The sequence below is a fragment of the Carettochelys insculpta genome, chromosome 7 (genome assembly GCF_033958435.1).
Source record: "Carettochelys insculpta isolate YL-2023 chromosome 7, ASM3395843v1, whole genome shotgun sequence".
In the NCBI taxonomy this organism is placed as follows: domain Eukaryota; kingdom Metazoa; phylum Chordata; order Testudines; family Carettochelyidae; genus Carettochelys; species Carettochelys insculpta.
In genome coordinates this window covers 49205001-49226858 of record NC_134143.1, presented here as the reverse complement: position 1 = coordinate 49226858, position 21858 = coordinate 49205001, and the positions used below count along the sequence as shown (strand labels likewise).

The 21858-nt window shown below is 44.3% G+C and overlaps 1 protein-coding gene across 1 annotated transcript in view; it reads left to right on the top strand.

The window, feature by feature from the left end:
- Positions 1-21858, top strand: part of MGMT (O-6-methylguanine-DNA methyltransferase) — a 356731-nt gene that overhangs the window by 296862 nt on the left and 38011 nt on the right. Inside the window, exon 4 of the mRNA XM_075000457.1 lies at positions 5051-5211. Coding sequence (XP_074856558.1) covers positions 5051-5211 — 161 coding nt within the window. The remainder of the gene's footprint in view (positions 1-5050; positions 5212-21858) is intronic.

Below are 21858 nucleotides of genomic sequence, written 5' to 3'. Positions count from 1 at the left end.
CCTGGAGACTTGTTACTATTCAGCTTATCAATTAACTCCAAAACCTCCTCTAATGTCACTTCAATCTGAGTGAGTTCCTCAGATTTGTCACCTAAAAAGGCTGGCTCAGATTTAGGAACCTCTGTAACATCCTCAGCCGTGAAGACTGAAGCAAAGAAATCATTTAAGCGCTCCGCAATGGCACTGTCTTCCTTGATCGCTCCTTTTATATCTTTATCGTCCAAGGGCCCCACTGCTTTTTTAGCGGGCTTCCTGCTTCTAATGTATTTAAAAAACATTTTACTATCGTTTTTTGAATTTTTGGCTAGCTGTTCCTCAAAATCTTTTTTGGCTTTTCTTACTACATTATGACACTTAATTTGGGAGTGTTTATGTTCCTTTCTATTTTCCTCACTAGGATTTGACTTCCACTTTTTAAAAGCTGCCCTTTTCTCTCTCACTGCCTTTTTAACATGGCTGTTTAGCCATGGTGGTTCTTTGTTAGGTCTCTTACTGTGTTTTTTTATTTGGGGTATACATTTAAGTTGGGCCTCTAGTATGGTGTCTTTAAACAGTTTCCATGCAGCTTCCAGGGATTTTAGTTTAATTACTCTACCTTTTAGTTTCTGTTTAACTAGCTTCCTCATTTTAGTGTAATTCCCCTTTTTGAAATTAAATGCCAGAGTGTTTGACCGCTGCGGTGTTCTTCCCAACACAGGAATATTAAAAGTTGTTATATTGTGGTCACTATTTCCAAGCGGTCCAGTAACAGTTACCTCTTGGACCAGATCCTGCGTTCCAGTCAAGACTAGATCGAGAATTGACTCTCCCCTTGTGGGTTCCTGTACTAGCTGCTCCAAGAAGCAGTCATTTAAGGCATCAAGAAATTTAATCTCTGAATCCTGTCCTGAGGTGACATGCACCCAATCAATATGGGTATAATTGAAATCTCCTATTATTACTGTGTTTTTTATTTTGATAGCCTCTCTAATCTCCCTTAACATTTCAGCATCACTATCACTGTCCTGGTTAGGTGGTCGGTAATATATTCCTAATGCCATATTCATATTAGAGGAATGAATTGTTATCCATAATGATTCTATGGAACATTTTGATTCCTTTAGGATTTTTACTTCATTTGATTCTATATTATCCTTCACATATAGTACCACTCCGCCACCCGCACGACCTGTTCTGTCTTTCCGATATAATTTATATCCTGGAGGCCACAAGCCTGTGCTGCACCTACGCCCCTTCCCGAATCCTAGACCACAATACCCAACCTTAGGTCATAACTCCTTCCTTCAACCAAACTCCCTCTCAGACTCCACACCCTATCCTGCACCCTAGTCCCCTGCTCTGAGCTCCCTTCTGCACCCAGTCTCCTTCCCAGACTTCATGTATCCTCCACAGAAAAGTGCGGCCCTGAGTCATGTACCAAAATCTTGGAGTGCTCCCCATCAAAAATAATTGCCCACCCCTACTCAACACTTCTCCCTGTAGCTGCCATTCTCCTATCAGATAATTGGTCTGTCAAGGAAAATAATGTTGGGCCATGGATGAAGCTTCCTGTTCCTGGGATTGAGCATATCTGCAGCAGAAAACTGATGGGACTCTCTTGACAGACAGGTTATTAATAAGGTATTTAAATATTTAAATGAGTCCCTGAATAAGGAGGTGCGTGAACCTCCTGTGCACAGATCCCAGGACCCAAACCAGAACCCTGCTGCGACCTCAAGACAGGAGAGCACCACCCCGGTACGGTCTGGTCCTCGCTAAGGCCTCCCGGAAAGAAGTGGCTGACAGAGACAACGAGACCAGGACAAGGGTTAAAGTTAAAACAAAGTAACTGAAATCTTTATTTGATGAACACCATTAAGTTTAAAATGTATCAACTCTTAGAGGACTAACTCATGAACTTACAGTAAACATTGTTTCCTTGTTGTCTTCTGCTAAGTGGACTGAACTTTATTTAATCGGAAGGTAAAAATCAATGTAGAAGAGGTTACTTGATGCAGGTAAGTGGGAATAGGTAAGGGCATTCAAATCCCTTCCGCTTCCTATTAAAAGGGTGGAGTGAAGTTGCTAGGTTCACTCCTTACCCGGGGGCAGGGTGCTAACCTGCCCCTAAAGGTTGGACCTTGGAGCCAGTCAAGGCTGTTCCTCTCTTTGGGAGGCCTTCTGTTACTCCATTTGTGGCCCAACTACATATGTGATCCCAGGAGGCAGTGTGCTCTTTCCTGAGTCACGTCAGGTAAGCGGAGATGGGAGGCTTTGCCTACACCTGCAGTAATTTGGAAACGGGGATTGAAGGAACAAGGTTAAGGGAGGTTGAACCTTCCCATTTACTTATCTATTACTAACAATATTATCTATTACTAACAATACCAAGTGTTCTTTAAATATGCAACAATGTTAACAATAAAGATTATTAATTAAATGTGCTTTCTATGTGTTTTATATAAGCGTAAGAACCCAACCTGGGCTTATAGGCCCGGCCCTGAGGGTCAAGCCCTCGGGTACTGTGCCTCCCCTGCCGGGGAAGCCCACAGTAGTGGTGCAACCCCTACTCCCCCACTGGGGGTCCTGATGTCCCAGGTGGATATGTATTAAGAAGTGTGTATATGGCAAAGTAGGTTTACGTGTCTTGTCTAGTAGCAGTCACAATTAGGTGAGTTGAGGTCCAGTCGGGTTTCATGTCTTATTTGATGTCTTATTCAGGTAGGTTATCTCGGTGTATGAAGCGGCGTGGGTGATGTTAAGGCCGGAGTGACGACGGTGGTGTTGGCAGACGCTTGGTTGCACCACCGGGTACGCAGTACCCCCCACCGAAGTGGGGGGCCAGTTCGCCACCCGGCGGCCTGGCTGAAGGGCCCGCTTGCTGCTCCTAGATGCAAGCATGAGCTAGCGAGCGGTGGGGCGCGCTGGCGCGATGACGCCGCTTCAGGCCGCAAGGCGGCACAGGCTCCAGGTAGAGATGGCCGGCGCTGCTAGGAAACGCAAGCGTGGCAGTGATTTAGCTCAGTGCCGCTAGGGCGGCTGTGATTTAGCTCTGTGCCGCAAGTGCAGCTGTCATTCAGCTCTTCTTTGGCTTTGCACCTGGCCTCGGGGTTAGCGGACGCCTCTTGGCCACGCTTCTCCCGTGTAGGGTCTGCAGAATCCTTGCCTGCAGTACCCAAGGGCCCCGAATGCCAGGACCAGCCTGACCTATAAAGACAGAGTTCATGCATGATTCATGAGGTAATTACCATATAAAAGTTCTGAGCACCTGTTTTCAAACATGTCCTCTGGGCTGGGAAGTTTCCAGAAACTGTCCACCTGTGCCCAATCAGGAGCCCAGAATTCAAATCCATGATTATGAATTATTCGTGAGTTCAGGTTACCGGGGAAACCAACTGACACAGAGTGACCATTGCAGGGGGCTGCTAAATGGCAGCCTATGTATCTTTAGATTCTACCTGTACCTGCATTGATGTTTAATGGCCAAAGGCTTGTTTCCCCTGGCCCACGGGGACGATAATGCCCGAGGGATAAAAATCCCTGACAAAAACAAGGAACCAGGACTGGAGCATTTACTGAGTGGTCCCTTGTGACAGCAAACGAACCCTGACTAGGCCATCAGGCAGTTTCCAAGCAGTCTGTTTTATAATGATCAGAAAATTGCTAGATGGTTTATCGGAAAGGATAATAAACACTGCATGGTGAAAAGTTTTTGGCAGCCTTAAAGGAGGAGTGGTTGCTCATTTTGGCATTGGTTCATGATGTCAGCTCTGTATATAAGCATTCACAGATTAAAAGGCTCCCACACACATCCTTTCTCCTCTATGTATTACTTGTGAGGCATGTTCATTTTATTAGTATGTAAAGACAAATTAATTCTTCTGAACTTTGAGGTACACCCACAAAGGTTCCACTGTCCCCTGATGTTTGGATGCGCTCTGCCAGGAAAGCTCTTGTAGGGTCCTAGATCTGTTTGCTTTACTCTGCAGGAAGTATGTGGGTCAGGAAGCAGAGTAAAACACTCAGAGGAGAACTCCCCATTTTCAGCAGCCTACTCAGTCTAAATACTGTGTCGCTGAAATCCCAAATGAATATTATCAACTGTGTAACATATATGTACGCTTGTTGCTTTTACTCAGGAAATCAATTGAATTTTAAAATTATTCAATATGATGCACGCAATGAAAGCAAGACCAGCCAATTTACTGTCCTTTTCCCATTTCCCACAAACAAGTCCTATATAGTCTTAATAGTAGGAAGAGGGGAAAATCTCGGTGGAGGGCGCAGTTACTCCTAAAATTTGTAGGTACTCTCTGCAGTATTTGTTGTATTCTGAAGTATTGTGAACATTTAAGCTGTTACTTAAAAGCAAACTAATTCTGTTTCCTTCCTCCACTTCCACAAGTGAAGGGACACAGAAACCCAATGGTAATAGCTGGAAGAGGAAAGAGCTGGTTGCATGCACTGCTACTTCCTTTCCTCTGACATTGAGGGAAATTCTGTGTGACAGTTGGACTCAATGTCAGACAGTGAGAAAGAGAAAAACCTTATTCCTAATGCAGCTACACGTTGAACCCCTCTAATCCGGAACTCTCCCATCCAGCAAACTCCATAATCTGCAATTATTTTAGTGAGCTGGATGACCACTTATCATGGGTGTGGCCAAGTTTCCCATGGTCCCATAAAGTTAGTTTCCAGCCAGAAGTTCTGGCTCAGTGTTCTCTGCTATTTAGCTGTAATTTACCCTAGATGTCTTCTAAGAGCCCAGCAAGCAGTGGAAATGTTGGCAATGTGCTTGAAAATACTGTCCTCCCGTTGTTCTGCAAATTCTCTTGTCCGGCTTCTCTTGTCTGTTGCTTTATTGCAGTTCCTTTTCTAATTTGATTTTCATTTTTTTCCTTATGTTGCAGCATTCTGTGTTAGTGTTTATGAGGGGAAAAAAGAAGTCCATGTAACATTAACGTTTTTCCTCTGTTTCATGTAATAAGTATTTTCTCAGTGTCTTTAGTATTTTAAAATCTGCAGCCACTTGTCTATTAAACTTATTAAACTAATGTTATCACTTTTCCAGCAGTAAGAAGGCCTCAGTTACTTATGAGGTATGCGAAGGCCCAGAGGAAATGACAGAACCACTAAAACAGTGCACAGCCTGGCTTCAGGCCTACTTCTGTGAGCCCTGGATGACCAAGAAGCTTCCTATGCCTCCTTTTCACCATCCAGTCTTTGAGCAAGGTCTGTAACCAAGTAATACTATAGATTTCATTTATAATGTTTGGACTTGATTGACTATCACTTACATTACATTCTCATTTTAACTGAACCAGTGTGGGACATTTTACATTGCTGTAAATACAGGTTGTGTGTAACATAGTGCACTGTAGATACCAGGTTCATAATCTTCAAGCGGTGCTCCAAATGGTTGTGTTAGTTTTGGCACACGTCTCCATAATTCTTGGCAAAGGCAGTAAAAATGATGCATTTTAACTCATGACGTTTGCTGGCTGAAACTTTTAAATACAAACACATCTGAATGGCAGTACATTTTTCAATAAGACTATTGTTAACTTAAACTATCTTTTTGCCAACAAGAAAAGGAATGAGACTTATAAATGGACAGTTAGCCAGTTCTGTAAGTACAGTTGGTGATAGTACATTAAGTGGCTATGTTGTATCTTTTTTTATGAGTTTTAAAACAAATTCTCAAAATTATTATAGATGCATTAATTTTTAAATAGACGCAAAGATCAAATATTGTTACTACGTAGTAATGATATACATACATTTGAATGAAAACATTGCTTAAGAAATTCCCCCGTTACCATTTTCCATTTATTGCTTCTTTTTTTTTTTTTGTAACATAAATGTCAATTCCATGAAGTTAAATAGCCTTTAGTAAAAAAATCACAGTAGCTTGCTTTCTGCAGTGGCCTCTTTCCTATCCCTCAATGAAGGTGATCTTTTGACTGTGAATAACACATGCCTTTTAAGGAAATTGTGTTTTTAATTGAATATATTTAAAATGCTCTCCAAGAAATTAGGTTCCTTAACAACATGTGTATTACTCAAAAAAAGAGGAACTAGTAACTTCCCTGTTGTACACTGTAACACAGCATTGATGTTTCCAGTGTAAACTTACCTTCAGTAACACAGCCATAAAGATTCCTTCTCGAATGAAAATTAGAGACAAATTATGGTTCTCCAGTGCAAATACACAGGAATATGTGCAGTCTTTTCCCTTTGACTCCACTCTGTCTCTACACAATATGCAGCCAGAATACAGCAGGCTCCACTCTGGGAGGACAGAAGTGCTGAATGGCCCATGGAGTTTGAGTCTGGACAGGGTGATGACCTACCATGTCATTCTTTGTTCTAGGCCAGAGGTCTGCTGCCAAAAGAGAGAGAGAGAATCCATTTTTTCAAATTCAGTTACAAAATCAATATTTCAGTAGCCATAGTGCATGTGAATACAAGACAATCCTTTACAAGTAGCATCAAACCATACTTTGTGTAACCCCCATTTTAAGAACAGCGCACACACAATGGTTTGTACCAGTTAGAAATTTTAAGTTAGTTTCACCCCTGGGTTGGAGAGCAAATGAGGACAAGGAAAATGCTGTCCCTTGGGACAGCTGGAGGGAGCAATATTTGCATCAACCCTCCACACCATTGTTTCACAACCTTTTTTTTTTAAATTAAAAAATTGTACATACTCCCAGCCCCCTGCCACACACACATACTTTAACCCAATCCCTCCTCCAGAGCCAGGAACCCCCACATTCCTCCCTCTTGCTGTAATCCAGTGCCGTGATGAGGCATTACCACTTTTCTCCTCAAAGTGCTGGGGCAGGACACATGCACAGAGGAGTGCACAGCACTCATGCAGCTCCCAGCATTTTATTGCTCAAGAAGCCCCATGCAGCTTGAACACACGTATCCCCAGACTTCACTCACATCCCAGGGTTGGCATTCTGCCAGCAGGGCGGGGAGCCTGCGTGAGGCAAGCTCTGTGGCCAGCCTTGCCCAGGAGGCTCTTGTTGGGGGGCACAGAGAGAGCCACTGAGGAGTCAGCAGTGGCAGCCTCCGGAGCAGCAAATGACTTCTTTAAAGAGCCACATTTGGCTCTGGAGCCTCAGGTTGCCAACCCCTGTACTAGGCTGTGCTAAAAAGCAGCACTAATGTGCATGATAAACTGCTATAAACTGTCGAAACTTTGAATTAAGTGTTGTTCTGCTAAAATGTAACTGTTACGCCCTTGGAATGGTCATGTGAAAAAGTGTCTCAGATTTTCCATCAGTTGGAATAAAGTTAAGCACTTGTATATGTTTCAGTGTTGTTTAAAAATCTTCTAATATAAATGAGGCTTGAAGCACACTAGTGAAGCAGGGAGGGGAAGCTCCCAGTGCTGCTGTTCTTCCTGTACCTGCTCTTATAATAAGTATGTTTCAATGTCAAGGGCTGCCAACCAGCAGCTTAAGCACTTCAAAACTAGTAGTTACAGTTTACGTGAGCAAAAAGCTGAGGATTAAAACTTTGAGCTTGGTTAATGAGCTATAATAGTGCAAAATGAACAATTACAGATTTTATTTTAGCTACTGTTTTCAAGAACCAGGTCCTGCAGAAATTTGCCTTCATGTGTGATGACCCATGGTAACTTCAGAAGCCTTTTGCACTCTTCAGCCAGAGAGGCCGCTCCTTATTCTAAGATAAGTCGCTGCAGTAGCCACAGAAAGTGTAATGAGGCATTCTGAACCACTCCCTTCCCACAAATACCAGCTCTGATTTTGCTAACCTAATTGCTCTATGGCGTTTATGTCATTGTCAGTATTAGTGAGAGAGTTAAGAGGTCAGCCAAGAAGAGAAAAAAAATGACCATAGAGCTAAAATATTCCTTTGGCCAGGGAGGGAGAATAAGCTGTCTCCTCCAACTGATTTTTCTCTCTCTCCACTCTCAGGCAACAGCCAAATGGGAGAATAAACCCAATAAAAAGATGAACTAATTTCTGCCTCATATGCAGCCTTGAGTAGGGGGATTGCAGGCCCTGAGAATTTAGTACTACAAGGTAGGAGCAAGGAGCTGATGTACAAGAATTCTGCTTCTCCTGGGGATGGGGGGGGCTGCCATTCTTAGTGTGCAACAGGTGTGACTTTTTGGAAGTTAGGGCTTCTGCAGCAAGCCTACTATTGTTTGGCCTCCCACTGAGCCTGGGGTGTCATATTTAGTGACCTTCTAGATTACAAGTGTAGGTTTCTGGAACCCTGAAATAGTTTTTCTTCATTTTAACATGTGCGGTTCCATGTTGTTTTAATTTAGTTAAATTATTTGGTCTTGGACTGAGACCAGGTGTGCCCATTTTAGGGTAGAAAAAAGAAAGCATATAAAGGGAATGCTGATACAAACTTAATTGGCCCAACTGTGCACTGACCTGGTATCTTTCTTTGTGTAGTCTCTTATTCTCTCTTAATGGTCACTTAATATAATACATAAGTATTGTTCGAACAAACAGGAGACCATCATTTTGCACATTTATTATAACTTCTAAAAGGTAATATTTGTAAAAGGTTACTTAGCACACAATCTAAAATAATGAAGCGCCACAGAGACAGTCTTTAATAGCATATGTTGTATGTTAAAGTGCATTTGTGAAGTCAGCCTTACACCAGAGCAGCAGAGTTGCTTAACTGTGATTTAGGTATTTGTTTATATTCTTCACATTGGCATTCGAAAGTGCCAACCAAAGCTCTAGGTGCTTTTTAAAAAAATTGACATAAGCAGAGCAATAATAATCTAAAACTGTGAATGCTAGATCATAGCAACCCTCTTATGCCAGTCATCCTGATGAAAAACTAACTCCCTAACCCAGCCATTACATCCTTCACCCCAGTACTTCCCCACACAGTTTCAAGAATGGATGGACTTTGCAGCATATGCCCTTAATTGATTAGGAAAGAACTGAATTCCAGAATTAAGTTCCTCCACTGAAAAATGGTGTCTCACCCCCCATCCACACCTCAACCCCCCTGCCTCAGCCTGGAGCCCTCTCCAGCACCCAGACTCCCTCCCAGAACTTGCTCCCCATCTCCCTGCCTTAAGCTCAGTCTGGAGACCCCTCCAACACCTCAAACCCCTTGCCCCAATCCCAGAGTCCACATTCCTTCCTTCACTCCAGTGCCCTGTGCATTCTGATGAAAGTGAATGAGGGTTGGGCGGAGCAAGTGACTGAGTGAAGGGGGGTGGTTAGAGGTGGGCGTGGCCTCAGGCCAGAGCGGAGGACAGGTGTTTGGGATTTTGTAACTAGACCCACAGTATCCAATAAGTTGGCCAGTCACCACAGGTGGTGAACAGGACACCACGGTGTGGCAATTCTGGGCACTGGAGGTGCATGCAGCTCTTGCAGCCTTTAAATCCAGCTTGTCAGAACAGCACACATGGAGTGCCCACTGCCTGCTCCATGCACGTGCCCCACCACTTGGTGAGATAAGCGCGTGGCAGCCCCTGAGGCTCCTGCAGACCTGGTGTGGCTCCCGTGGCCCCAGCATGGTTCCTCCAGCCACAGCAACCCCAGCCTCTCTGGCACGGCCCCAGCATGGCCCCTGCAACTCCAGCAGCCTCGGTGCACCACTGGCAGGCCCGGTGCAGCTCCTGTGGCTCTAGCCCCAGTAGCCCCGGCTCCATTATCCCTGGCAGCTCCAGCAGCTGGTGAATTGCTGGCATTCAGTTAAAGGGGAGGCTGGAGGTACCTGGCTCTGGGGGAGGGGAGGACATTCAGCTAGACTGGGGAGGGGGCTGGGAGTATCTAGCTCTGGGGCAGGGGGAGGGCATTCAGTTAGAGGGGTGGGGCTGTGTAGGGTGACCCTCTGCCCCATATTTGGGACACCAAAAAAAGGTTATGTAGTTCTTGAAGCCTTAGAGCTGTCAAACTATTTTTCAGGGATAGCTGAAGCAGAAATCTAGGTCTAAGCCCAAAGCTACAAGTGGAAAAGATGAGGGGGGAAAAAGCATCATTGAAAGATTAATAAATGGAAGACGCCCACGCATTTGAAGACAGCAGTACAGACTGTCAGATGTCTTGAATCAACAGGGGGAGGTCACAGTTTAGCAGACACGAACACTTTATATAAGTGGAAAATACAAACTTATATTTTGGTAATTTGTAAATGAGAAGAAAAAAGGAAAACACTTGAAAGGAGAGAGTGAGCAAGCAGGCAGAAATGAGGAAGTAAGCTAAACTATGAATAATTAATCGTGCTGTTTGAAAGACTGGATCATTAATAAAATGTTTAACTATAACCAGTGCTTTTATGTGATGGTACTGGCTGCTACAGTGTACCGGCACCTTTTTTCAGAGCAGGGCTAGGAGCCAGAGACCCCACCATCCCCGCAGCAGTGCGTGGCCAAGGAGGCTGCCGTGGGGCTAGGAGCCAGAGCCCCCACATCCGGTGGCAAAGTGGGGCTGAGAGCAAGAACCCCCACTACCCCTCTGGCAGCCCCAGCCTAGAGAACTCAGACGTAGGGGAGGGAAGGAGCTATACAAGCTCCTCTTTTTTTTACTTAAAAAAAAAAGAAGGAAAAAGCACTGACTATAATAGTTAAATACATCTAAAAATTAACTGAATAATTGTTGTTGTTTTTTTATTTTTCTCCTGGAACACTGGTGAGCAGCCCTTATTAACATAAACTAATACTGCTGGTATATAAAAATATTACTACCTTTAGATCTTTTATTGTTGTTTTAACTCTTATTGTGATTATAATTGTCAAGGTATCTGCATATATAATCTTTAAGCCTGTTTAGCTTACCTGTTGTGTAGGGTACACTTAATTTTAGATGACTGTTCCAATTATGTGCCAGACTCCAAAAAAATCTACAGGCATTCTCTGAAAATATGCAGCCTATGCACTTATAGCCACAGAGCACTGATCTGGGACTCAAGTAAATTGGACTCTGTTCCTGAACCTATTGGTGGTGTTGGACTAGCAATTTAACTTCTTTGTGCCTGAATTACCTTATCTTTACATACAATGTGGATAATAATACTGATTTCCTTTGTAAAGCATTTTGAGGTGTGCTAAGGAAAAATGCCATATTAGAGCTAGGTAGTCTTACTCTTAGCAACAGTAAAAGGATTTGTGACCAAGCCTCCAACTTCTGTGTGGCTTTACAGTATCAGTGACTGGGTAATACAGAACTTACTTTACATGCTTATCTACTTAGGGTATGTCCATACTAGGCAATTAGATGAAATTTTATAAGGTCCATATTTTTAGCACCTGATTTTGTGAAGTTGAGAGTGTATGTCCACAGTGGCACATGAAATCGATGGAGAGCATCCTCTAAGGGTAGGCAGCTTTCACTTTTGTCAGCAATGCACAATGGATATCTATCCCTCAGGTGGGGGAATGTCAACTTTCTGCTCTCAGAAAACGTCCCTGAGAGCAGAATGCAAGGCTGCCATTGACTCTCCCTCCCCTGCAAACACACACCCACATTCTGGAGCACTGATGTGGGGGGAGGGTACAGAACATGGTGAGGAGGGCGTGTGGTTCATCATGGGCTGCGGTGGGGTCCTGTGCTCCTCTTCCAGGCACTCAGGAGCTCTTTTTGATGCAACATCAGCTTCAGCATCTCCCCCTGGGTCTGGACTTGGTGCATTCTGAGCGTTCTCCTCTTGATCCACCTTCCTGTCCTCCAGCATGGTTCTTCTCCGTATATTTACCTGTGCTCTGTCTGTGCACACATCTTGCACGTGATCTAGGAAGATACCTTTCAGCATTCGTTTTCTCGTTCAGATCTGTGCCAGTCTAACAGCTGTGAGGAGGGGAACAGCAGTGGTCAAAATGCCCACTGTTGAGCACACTGCAACAAAACTTAAGTGAAGGTCAGACATTAGGGAGATATATTTACTGTAGACGAAATAAGTTTTACAACATACAAAGTAATTCCATCAAAGAGTTTCTGTGACAAACAATAGGGATGTGTTTATGTAGAAGGACAAATTTTGGCTTTTAAGCATTGTCTCTGTAGTAAGTACTACGCAGGGATCTTAAGGGACCTGCATGACAGTTTGCTTTCAGTCATGGTAAGGCACAGATTGGGGCATTCTTTCAAGCCTGTGATTCCAAAAGCAGTTTCTACTGCTGTGCATGCTGAAAGCGGTGGGGAGGACATGGTGGCTTTCACCACAGCTTTCAGGGCTGTGGCAGTCATGGTTACTGTGTACTTCCCTTTTCCACTTTGCTGGAGTAATGAGAGTTTCTTTTCCCCCAGGAGCCCAGGAATGGGCAGGGGGGTGTAGGCATGGTGGTGCAGCTTGTGCTTTCCGGGTTGTGTGGGTCTCACTGTCAGCATGTGCTTCTCCTGCCTGCTTTTCTGGGACTGTGAAAGTTTCACTTCCCCCAGGAGCTCAGGAAAGGTGGGGGGAAGGGGCAAGGTATGGTAGTACAGCTTGTGCTATGTAGTGACTGTGAGCCTCTCAGAGTCACTGCATGCTTCCCCTCCCAGCTGTACTTGGACAGTTGCAAGTTTCCCTTCCCTTGAAGGGAAAGGAGGGGAGTGGTGTAGTCATGGTGAAGCAGCTTGTGTTATCATAGTTTAATGCTCCTTCCCCTGTTTTCTCTAGGTTGCGATGTGAGATATTAGCCTGCTGAGAATAACATACATTGATAAGGAACAGATGCTGTCTCAGTGTGGCCAGTACGCTGCACTGCTCTATGGTACAGTGACACCAGATAACTTACTACTTGCTTGGCATGGAAATATGTCCTATCACAGAGGTTAGAATAAGGCAGGCCTGCCCAAAAAGATTGAAGAGTGAGAAGGATTAAAGAGAACCTGTCTGAGAGCCTTATGAAGATATGCAGGGAGGATTGGTGCTCTGCCCCTAGACACACTGAACAAGTTGTTTTCTGGCTCCGGGCTGTGAAGGTATAGTGCCCACCTCACACCCAATTGCCTTGATCCACATGTAGCAAGACTGAAAATGAGAACTCGCCAGAGATGCCCTCCCCACCTTCAGGGTCTTGCTACAAAATGCCCAGGGAGAAGGGATCCAAAGTTTAAAAAAAAGTTCCTGGCTCTCAGTGAGATCAGCTGCTCCATTCACCTACTGACAGATATCGTCATCCTCCTCTTCCTCATCCACCATGTCTTCCCTGCTGTTGTCAGAGGCTACCTTGAGGAATTTCTTGGGAGGTATCCAGGGACTGTTTGGATTTTTACATAATCTCATGCAGCTGCTCATAGAAGTGGCATGTTTGCAGCAGTGACCCAACAGCAAGGGATAGCTCAGCAGGTGGAGCGTTGGTCTTGTAAACCTGGGGTTCTGAGTTCAGCCCTTGAGGGGGCCTTTTAAAGTTCTGGGGCAAGTAAGATTTTAAAAAAAAAAAGTCTGTGAGGCATGGTGATAGGTCCTGCTGTGAGTACAGGGAACTGAGCTCAGTGACCTCTTCCAACCTCCATGAAAGGACACTTTTCCATGCCAAGCCAGGTGTAAGTAATCTGGTGTCATTGCACCACAGATGTCCCTCCAGTTCTATGAGATATGTATATCTCCATGTTCATTGTATTTTTATGCATTTGTTTCCTTTGTCTTCTGCCTTTGGCACCTGTGTGAGCTCCTTTGTTTCACATGGCACTTCTGGGCATCCCTAGTGCATCTTTTGCCACCATGTGCTGTGAAATCTTGATATAGTAGTTTGCATTTCTTTTGCTGCTTCGTAGTTTTGTCAGAAAAGCTTCATTCCACCCCACCCCCCTACATAGCAATAAAGTCATGGATCTCCTGCATGCTCCATGCAGAAGCTCATCTGCAACCATGGGAATTCCTGGCCAGATGTGCTGCTGAAGTGTGCTGCCAAGGTGTGCTGCCTGCTCCACTTGCTATGTTGGCCAAATAGGAAATGAAATTCAAACTTTCCCAGGCCATTTCCTGCACACCTGGGCCGTGTCTACACGTGCCCCAAACTTCGAAATGGCCATGCAAATGACCATTTTGAAGTTTACTAATGAAACGCTGAAATGCATATTCAGCGCTTCATTAGCATGCGGGCGGCAGCGGCGCTTCGAAATTGATGCGCCTTGCCGCCGTGCGGCGCGTCCAGATGGGGCTCCTTTTCGAAAGGGCCCCGCCTACTTCGAAGTCCCCTTATTCCCATGAGCTCATGCAAATGGCCATTTCGAAGTTTACTAATGAAGCGCTGAAATGCATATTCAGCGCTTCATTAGCATGAGCTAATGGGAATAAGGGGACTTTGAAGAAGGTGGCGTCCTTTCGAAAAGGAGCCCCGTCTGGACGCGCCGCGCGGCGGCAAGGCGCATCAATTTCGAAACGCCGCTGCCGCCCGCATGCTAATGAAGCGCTGAATATGCATTTCAGTGCTTCATTAGTAAACTTCGAAATGGCCATTTGCATGGCCATTTCGAAGTTTGGGGCACGTGTAGACGTAGCCCTGGAGAGCAGTGATGCTGAAAGTGGTGGTCAGAGTGGTCACACTGGGGCACTATGGTACACCTCCAGGAGGCCAAGAATGTTGAATTTTGCAATGCTCCATCTGCGCTGCCCAAAAGTCGACCTTGCAAGGTGGAATTTATCGTTACTTCTGAAAAGCAGGAGTACCAAAATTGACCTTAGGAGCCCTTAAAGTTGGTGGACTGTACCTTGTAGTGTGGACTGAATGCTTAGAAAATCAACCTAAGTCAGCAGAGTTTGACCTAACATCCTAGTGTTGACCAGGCCTTAGATGATGTGTTTAATTGGATGCATAATGGTAGTGAAACAGAGGGCTGCTAAGGTTTTTCTGACAGGCATTAACTGTATATCTTTATACTTCATTTTTAATATGCAATCATAACTTTGACTAATGTTTGAGGAGGGTAGTGAGAAATACGGGATTTTTTACAGGTTTTCTCCTAAGTGATAATAAAATTTTACTTCATCTTAACAAAAATTTTGACTAGAAATTAATTGCCCTTTAAAAATTGCTTTGTGACCAGAATCTTTGTGGAGCTTGCAAGTTGTGTGTGGCCTTTAGAATCTCTTGCAAGATGTAAGAGTACTGTGGGCACTATAGTGCATGCAGTAGTGAACAGTTTGTGGTGGTATTAACCTATTGCTGTGGCATGGGACTTGAAAAGTAGAGTAGCAAGCCCAAAGATTCTGGAGTTCGCTGGAGAATGAGTGTATGAAAGTAAGAGTACTGCATTCCAGCACATTTGGAGTTTTTAGGCCAAGCTTTTCTGTGGAGAAAATGGCATATTCCATTGGGTAACTTTTAAATCACTTAATTTAATCTTTTTTTTGTATGTAAACATTCTAAAATTAATCACATAATTATGAATTATTGGCTAAAGTCAATTGTAGTGTATTCTTTTTCCCATTTTTATATTGCAACTTGATTGTTAAAATGCAGATAAAAATGAGCCAGATATAATACAATACTTATATGCAGGGCTGTTCCAGCAAGCTGGCCTCTGATTGGCTCCCCCCAGGAGCCCTTCACTCATTGGCTGGTGGTTCTATGCAGGCGCCCTCTGGCTCCCCTTAATCTCTTTTGTGCAGGAGTGGAGAATTCACCCCTCTAGAGGAGAGGGTCACCTTTTTCTGTGTCATAAGTGTATAGCTCACTTGCTCGGATCATCTGGGTATGTGTCTGTTGTGCTTCGCACAGGTAGCCAGAGTTGTGGGACAGCTTAGTACCACCTACCTTAGCATAAGGGAGTTTAGTCTCCTCCTGTTGTGAATCAGCTCCCTGAAACCACCAGACTCTGGCAGCAAATACACTACTTTCAGGCTTCTGCAGGCCTCGCTCACCCTCTACAGATAGGGATAGGCATATTTTAACCCCCAAGTCTTGGGTGCATTCTCTCTAGTCTCTAGCTCTTTAGCCAATGGATACTCACGGAATTACCAGACCTGCAGTTCCCAAAGGAACAGTACACACGTTTGTAAGAATGAACTCTGGACCATTACTTTGCATAGTGCCAAAGTACTTATTCTTGTTTTCACTGTAAATATTCACTGTGGCTATGTCTACACTAGCCCCCGCCTTTGAAAGGGGGGTTCTAATGAGACACTTTGGGATATGCTAATGAGACACTGCAATGAATATGCAGCACCTCATTAGCATGATGACGGCCGCAGCACTTCAAAAATGCCACTTTCGATTGCACATGGCTCGTCTACATGGGGTCCTTTTCAAAAGGACCCTGCACACTTCGAAATTCCCTTAGTCCTATAGCCAAATAGGAATAAGGGGATTTCGAAGTGTGAGGGGTCCTTTTGAAAAGGACCCTGTATAGACGAGCCATGCGCAATCAAAAGTGGCACTTTTGAAGTGCTGCGGCCACCATTATGCTGAGGACGCACTGCATATTCACTGCAGCACCACACTAGCATATCCTGAAGTGTCTCATTCGCATCCCCCTTTCGGGGGGCTACCGTACACATAGCCTATATGTAAGAGTGAGTGAGGCCATTGAAACTAATGGTTGGTTACATATAAAACAGAATTATATCAAATTTTCTAGGAACTAAAATTAACAAGTTACTTGACTAAAGAAGCTTATTTCATTCCCAAGTTCTTTCTAGTATATTCAGCTAAGAGTTGTGGAGACTGCTTTTGTGTGAAGCAAAAATTATTGTCCTTTTAGTTCCTCACTGAAGGCTGCCTAAGAAACTTCTCTGTTCCCCAAGTATAGTCAAACCTTTGCTCCACATCTCCACATAAGCTCCCCCTGCTACTTATCAGTACCTGCTAGTTTGTTTCTGAAGTCCACACAATCCTTTATTTGCATTCAGTTCAGAATGGCTATAGGAAACCCAGTGCGAATGAGATTGTACTGAGTTTACATGTAAAGAGCTAGAGGGATAAACATCTCTTGTCCAACAAAAACCTTGTTTACCTTTGTGGATGACCAAAACCTTTATGTAGACCTGAAGAATTTATTTCTAGTATGTATACATGACTCCATACATAGTATTGATATATACATTTCATGATAATATTATTGTGCAAAGTGACAACAGCTTTTTCTTGAGACCTGTTGTTCTTTGGCAAACTGAAAAATATACACCAGACTCAGGATATTCCTGTAACCTCTCTGTATTCCCTTGCCAGGTAGAGTTAAGAAGTTCTTGGGTTACAGTCTCACTTAATCATTTTCCTGCCATTGCCATGAACCATTGATGTATCTTGGTTTCTCCTATTCCATGCCTATGTCTAGCTTCCTGTGGGCTGTAATAATTGTATCTAATTTGGGGGTTGCATTTAGTGTGAAGGTACTGGGGTGGTGTCGGTGGCAGCTTGAAATCTACAGATCAAATTAGATGATGTAGTGGTCCCTTCTGAGCTTTAATTCTATATTCTCTAGTAAAACTCTTCCACTGTGAGGAGTGGAATGGAAGATGCATCCTCCAAGCTCCAACCTATCTCAGCATCACCTCTGTCCCATTGCCTGTCCCTTACTCACTGCAACAAAGCGAGACACCCAATGAAATTAAACTCAAGACCTGTAAATCCCAGTTGGAACCTCCCCAAATAGTATGTCTTTGTATCTTCTGCAAATGGAATTGTACCATTGGCACTGTCAAGTAGCCCTCTTCTACTGGGGAGAAGAGGACAGGGCATATATTGGTGCCTGGAAAAGCAGTAGGCACAACACATTGTCAGTATTGGGGAAGGGGTGGTTGACATTAAACAAAGAATGAATTTACTTGATTCTGTTGTAGTAACTGAGTCAACTCACTAGAGAGCAAAAACCATCCATTCTTAGTGCCTGTCCCTTTTTTTATAAATCAGCTTCATCAGAGATGCAAATAACATTTTCTACAAATCTTAATTAGAGGGTGTTTTAAAATAGAAGGTAGCTTATAGTACTGTGCAACACGTACATGCACATTATTGGAACTTCACACAGTGGACATGGCAGGTTCAAGAGAAAAGATATGACAAGTCTTCATATATCTGTCTGCCAACAGGAAATTCTAATTCCATAGACTGGCAGCTTCTTTTATTACCATCTCATCTGAGACTGGGTTTAATAAGCAGAAAGTCACTGTTTTGTTACACATTTAATGGATTATCTGGACCTTCCTCCAGTTCTCTTCAATAGACACTGACCTCCACCCAACTACAAAAGGAGGGGAAATAATCAATGCAGTTAGTTTTGTGGCTTGATTTTTTTTTCTGCCCAGCTTCAATGTGGCCCCACTTTTTTGTGTCAACAAATAACTACACCTACAATAGGAGTCTAGGCACAAGATTAACAATTAAGAGCTTGATGCTGCATCTGTTGAATTCAATGAAAAGATTCCTAGTGATATCAGCACCAGCTGGATCAGATATTAAACTAATTAAGTAGTTAAAAATAAGTACTGAGACATCGGAGTACTGATATTTGTGACTGTTGCTGATTGTGGGTACAAAAATACAGGCACAATTATTTTCAGATAAAATTGTGTCTGCAGAATGGTAGGCCTGGTTATTCAGAGAGTTAATATAACAGTAGACCCCTGCCTTACATGGAGGTTGTGTTCAGTGCTGGTCAGTTTCCAGTCTCCTGAGAGCATTGGGGGGCTGGAGCCAGGAAACTATGTCCTGGGAGCAGTGGAGAGCTGTGAGCCAGGTACCAGCTCCCGCTGCTCACAGCAGACAGGAAACTGACCAGCGCTGGTGCTGCTTAGTTTCCCAGCTCTCGCAATTGAAGGGAAGCCAGGAAATAGACCAGCACATCCCTGGTCAGTTTCCTGACTCCCGCCACTCTGGGAGCCAAGTGCACCTTCCCCCAGCTTCCTCCCATTTGAGGGAGCCGGGGCGAAGCCGCAGATGCCTGCCCGGCCATCCCTGGTCAGTTTCCTGATTCCCGCCACTCTGGGAGCCAAGTGCAGCTTCTCTCTGGCTTCCCCCCATTTGGGAGAGCTGGGGTAAAGCTGCAGATGCCCACCCGGCTTCCCCCAGCTCTGGAGAGCTGGGTGGACAGACAGCTGCAGAGCAGTTTTGAGTTGCGCTTAACTCACGTTAACACAAGTTAAGCGCAACTTGAAATTGCGCATTTCAGAGGTTTACTGTACATTCAAAAGTAAGTACAGTTATTGAAACTATTGAAATGAAGGTCATTTTGTTGTCATAAAATGTCCCTAGTGCATTTTATTCTTTGGTGGCTGTGATGTCCAGTCATACCTTGAAGTTGGGATTGGGGATAGGAGTAGTTATCCAACAGTGTGAGGAAGAGGCATTTATGGCTCTGGAAATCAGGAGTAGGCGTAATACCTCCAGAGATGCTTGGGAAAACATGCTCACCAGAAGCATTTACTACAATGGTTCTAAAGTATTTTCTGAACTTCCCGTAACTGAGGCCATGTTGCCTCTAGTAGTTGGAATGATTCCTTTAGCCTGGCCAGTCCCCCCCTTGCATTCTAGGGGAGCAACCATCCCCATTGTGGCTGCCTCCAGTAGAGGTGCACTAGGTCCAACAATGTCTCAGAAATATTAGCCCTTTGCCCATGATCACATTGTGATCTCATAGGGCAGCTGTTGTTGGGCCCAAAGTTAGTTGCAATGTTTTATTAATATACTAAATATAAGCAATAGCTGTATGTACCTGTACTTAAGGGAAAGACAGACCATGGGAAATTAATACTTTGTCACATCCTTGAGTCTACGTAGACTATGGATCACGCCCTTTATAGTTTCAATTTAGGACTTCATTTACAGCGTCTACTGTGACTATGAAGACCCACACAAGAGTGACAGTCCTTGCTGCATCTCTTGCAGATGTGATGGGTGTCTGGCAAGTCCTCAGTGTGCTTTCTGTGCGCTCGCTTCTCCTCTGCTAGCTGTCTGATCCTCATCTCGCCCTTCTGAAGGCCCTTGTGTAACCCCTGCCTCCATCTGCTGCCGTCGTTTGCTAGTTCTTCCCAGTTGTCCAGCTCGATGTCTACCTCTCTGAGGTCTCTCTTGCAGACATCTTTGTAACGCAACTGGGGGCGTCCGGGAGGTCTTTTGCCAGAGGCTAGCTCACCATACAGGATATCTTTTGGAATCCTTCCATCGCTCACCCTGTGGACGTGGCCAAGCCAGCGGAGCCGATGCTGCCTGAGGAGGGTGTGCATGGTTGGGATTCCAGCTTGCTCGAGGACGGCAGTGTTGGTCACTCTGTCCTTCCATGATATTCCAAGGATGCGCCTGAGGCAGCGCAAGTGGAAGACGTTCAGCCTCTTTTCCTGGCAGGCATACAGGGTCCAAATCTCGCTGCCATTAAGGAGGGTGCTGAGGATGCAAGCTCTGTAGACTTGCATTTTGGTGTGAGTGTACAGCTTGTTGTTATTCCACACTCTCTTGCTGAGTCTGGACAGAGTTGTGGCCGCTTTTCCAATCCTCCTATTTAGCTCAGTGTCCAACGACAGGGTGTCAGTGATGGTGGACCCAAGGTAAACGAACTCGTGGACGACCTCTAACGTATAGTTGTCAATGCTGATTGATGGGGATTCAGCAACATCCTGACCGAGTACGTTTGTCTTCTTTAGGCTGATGGTAAGCCCAAAGTCCTTGCACGCTTTGGAGAACTGATCTAGCAGTTTTTGAAGCTGGTCTTCTGTGTGAGACACTACAGCAGCATCGTCTGCAAACACCATGTCTCTGATGAGGACTTCCCGCACCTTAGACTTAGCTTTCAGCCTTGCAAGATTAAAGAGTTTCCCATCAGATCTTGTGTGCAGCAAGATGCCCTCTGTTGAAGATCCAAAGGCATGCTTCAGGAGGAGTGCAAAGAAGATCCCGAACAATGTCGGAGCAAGCACGCATCCTTGTTTGACGCCGCTCCTGATTCTGAAAGCATCCGATAGTGCGCCGTCATATTGGATGGTTCCTCTCATGTCTTCGTGGAACGACTGGATCATCTTGAGTAACCGTGGAGGACAGCCTGTCTTGTGGAGCAGTTTGAACAGACCATCCCTGCTGACCAAGTCGAAGGCCTTGGTCAGGTCGATGAAGGCTATGTAGAGTGGCTTCCTTTGCTCCCTGCACTTCTCGTGCAGCTGCCTTAGAGAGAAGACCATGTCAACGTTAGACCTCTCTGCGCACTTTGTCACAAGTAGTCTATTTTTCTATCATCATCTTTTTTGTCAAAATCCCTACTTCTTATTAGAGATGGATCCTGTCCAGAATACTGACTGAGGAACAAACACATTTTGACAACAGAGTAGTATCCCTGGTCTATATTTGGGGTTCCTGCATATTATAATAATATAGACAACTAATAAAAATAACAATTCCTCCTCCTCAGGTCCATACCCAGTATGGGAGGAATTTTATTTCTGCTTCCAAAGAGTGAAATATTAGTTAGAGATATCAAGCCAGTTTATTCTGTCCCTGAGACCCCTTCAGAAAGCTGTGTAGTGGAAGTATAAGAATTATCCATGCTTTGGCCCTGTATTTTTCAGAGGAAAGGACTTCTGCCTAAGTGGCAGCTTCCATCACTCCTTTTGCAGAGGAACTCTATAGAAGGCCCCTCTCTTCTTTTTGGGGACCTATGGCTCAGGAGGAAGCAAGTACATGGAGAATAGCTGTCCTCATGCCTTTGGTTATTTTGCAGTGATTCCGTGTTCACCTCCTTCTCTGTGTTGGCAGCCTAGGTCTCTTTATACGTCTTGCAATATATTCAGTCTCCCCCTTCCTCCTGTGTAAAACCCATTTATTGAAAATCAAAGTTTCTTACTTCCTTCACAAGGAAAAAAAAAGGGTAAAGCAGCTCAATTTAAAATAAAAGACTTCAAAAACTTACACAACCTTTTTTCTTTTTCTTTTTTGCCATTCTTTAATATGGGAGGTAAAAAAAAAAGATGTTATGAGGAAAGCAAGCTAACATGGATTTCTAGATATTAGGA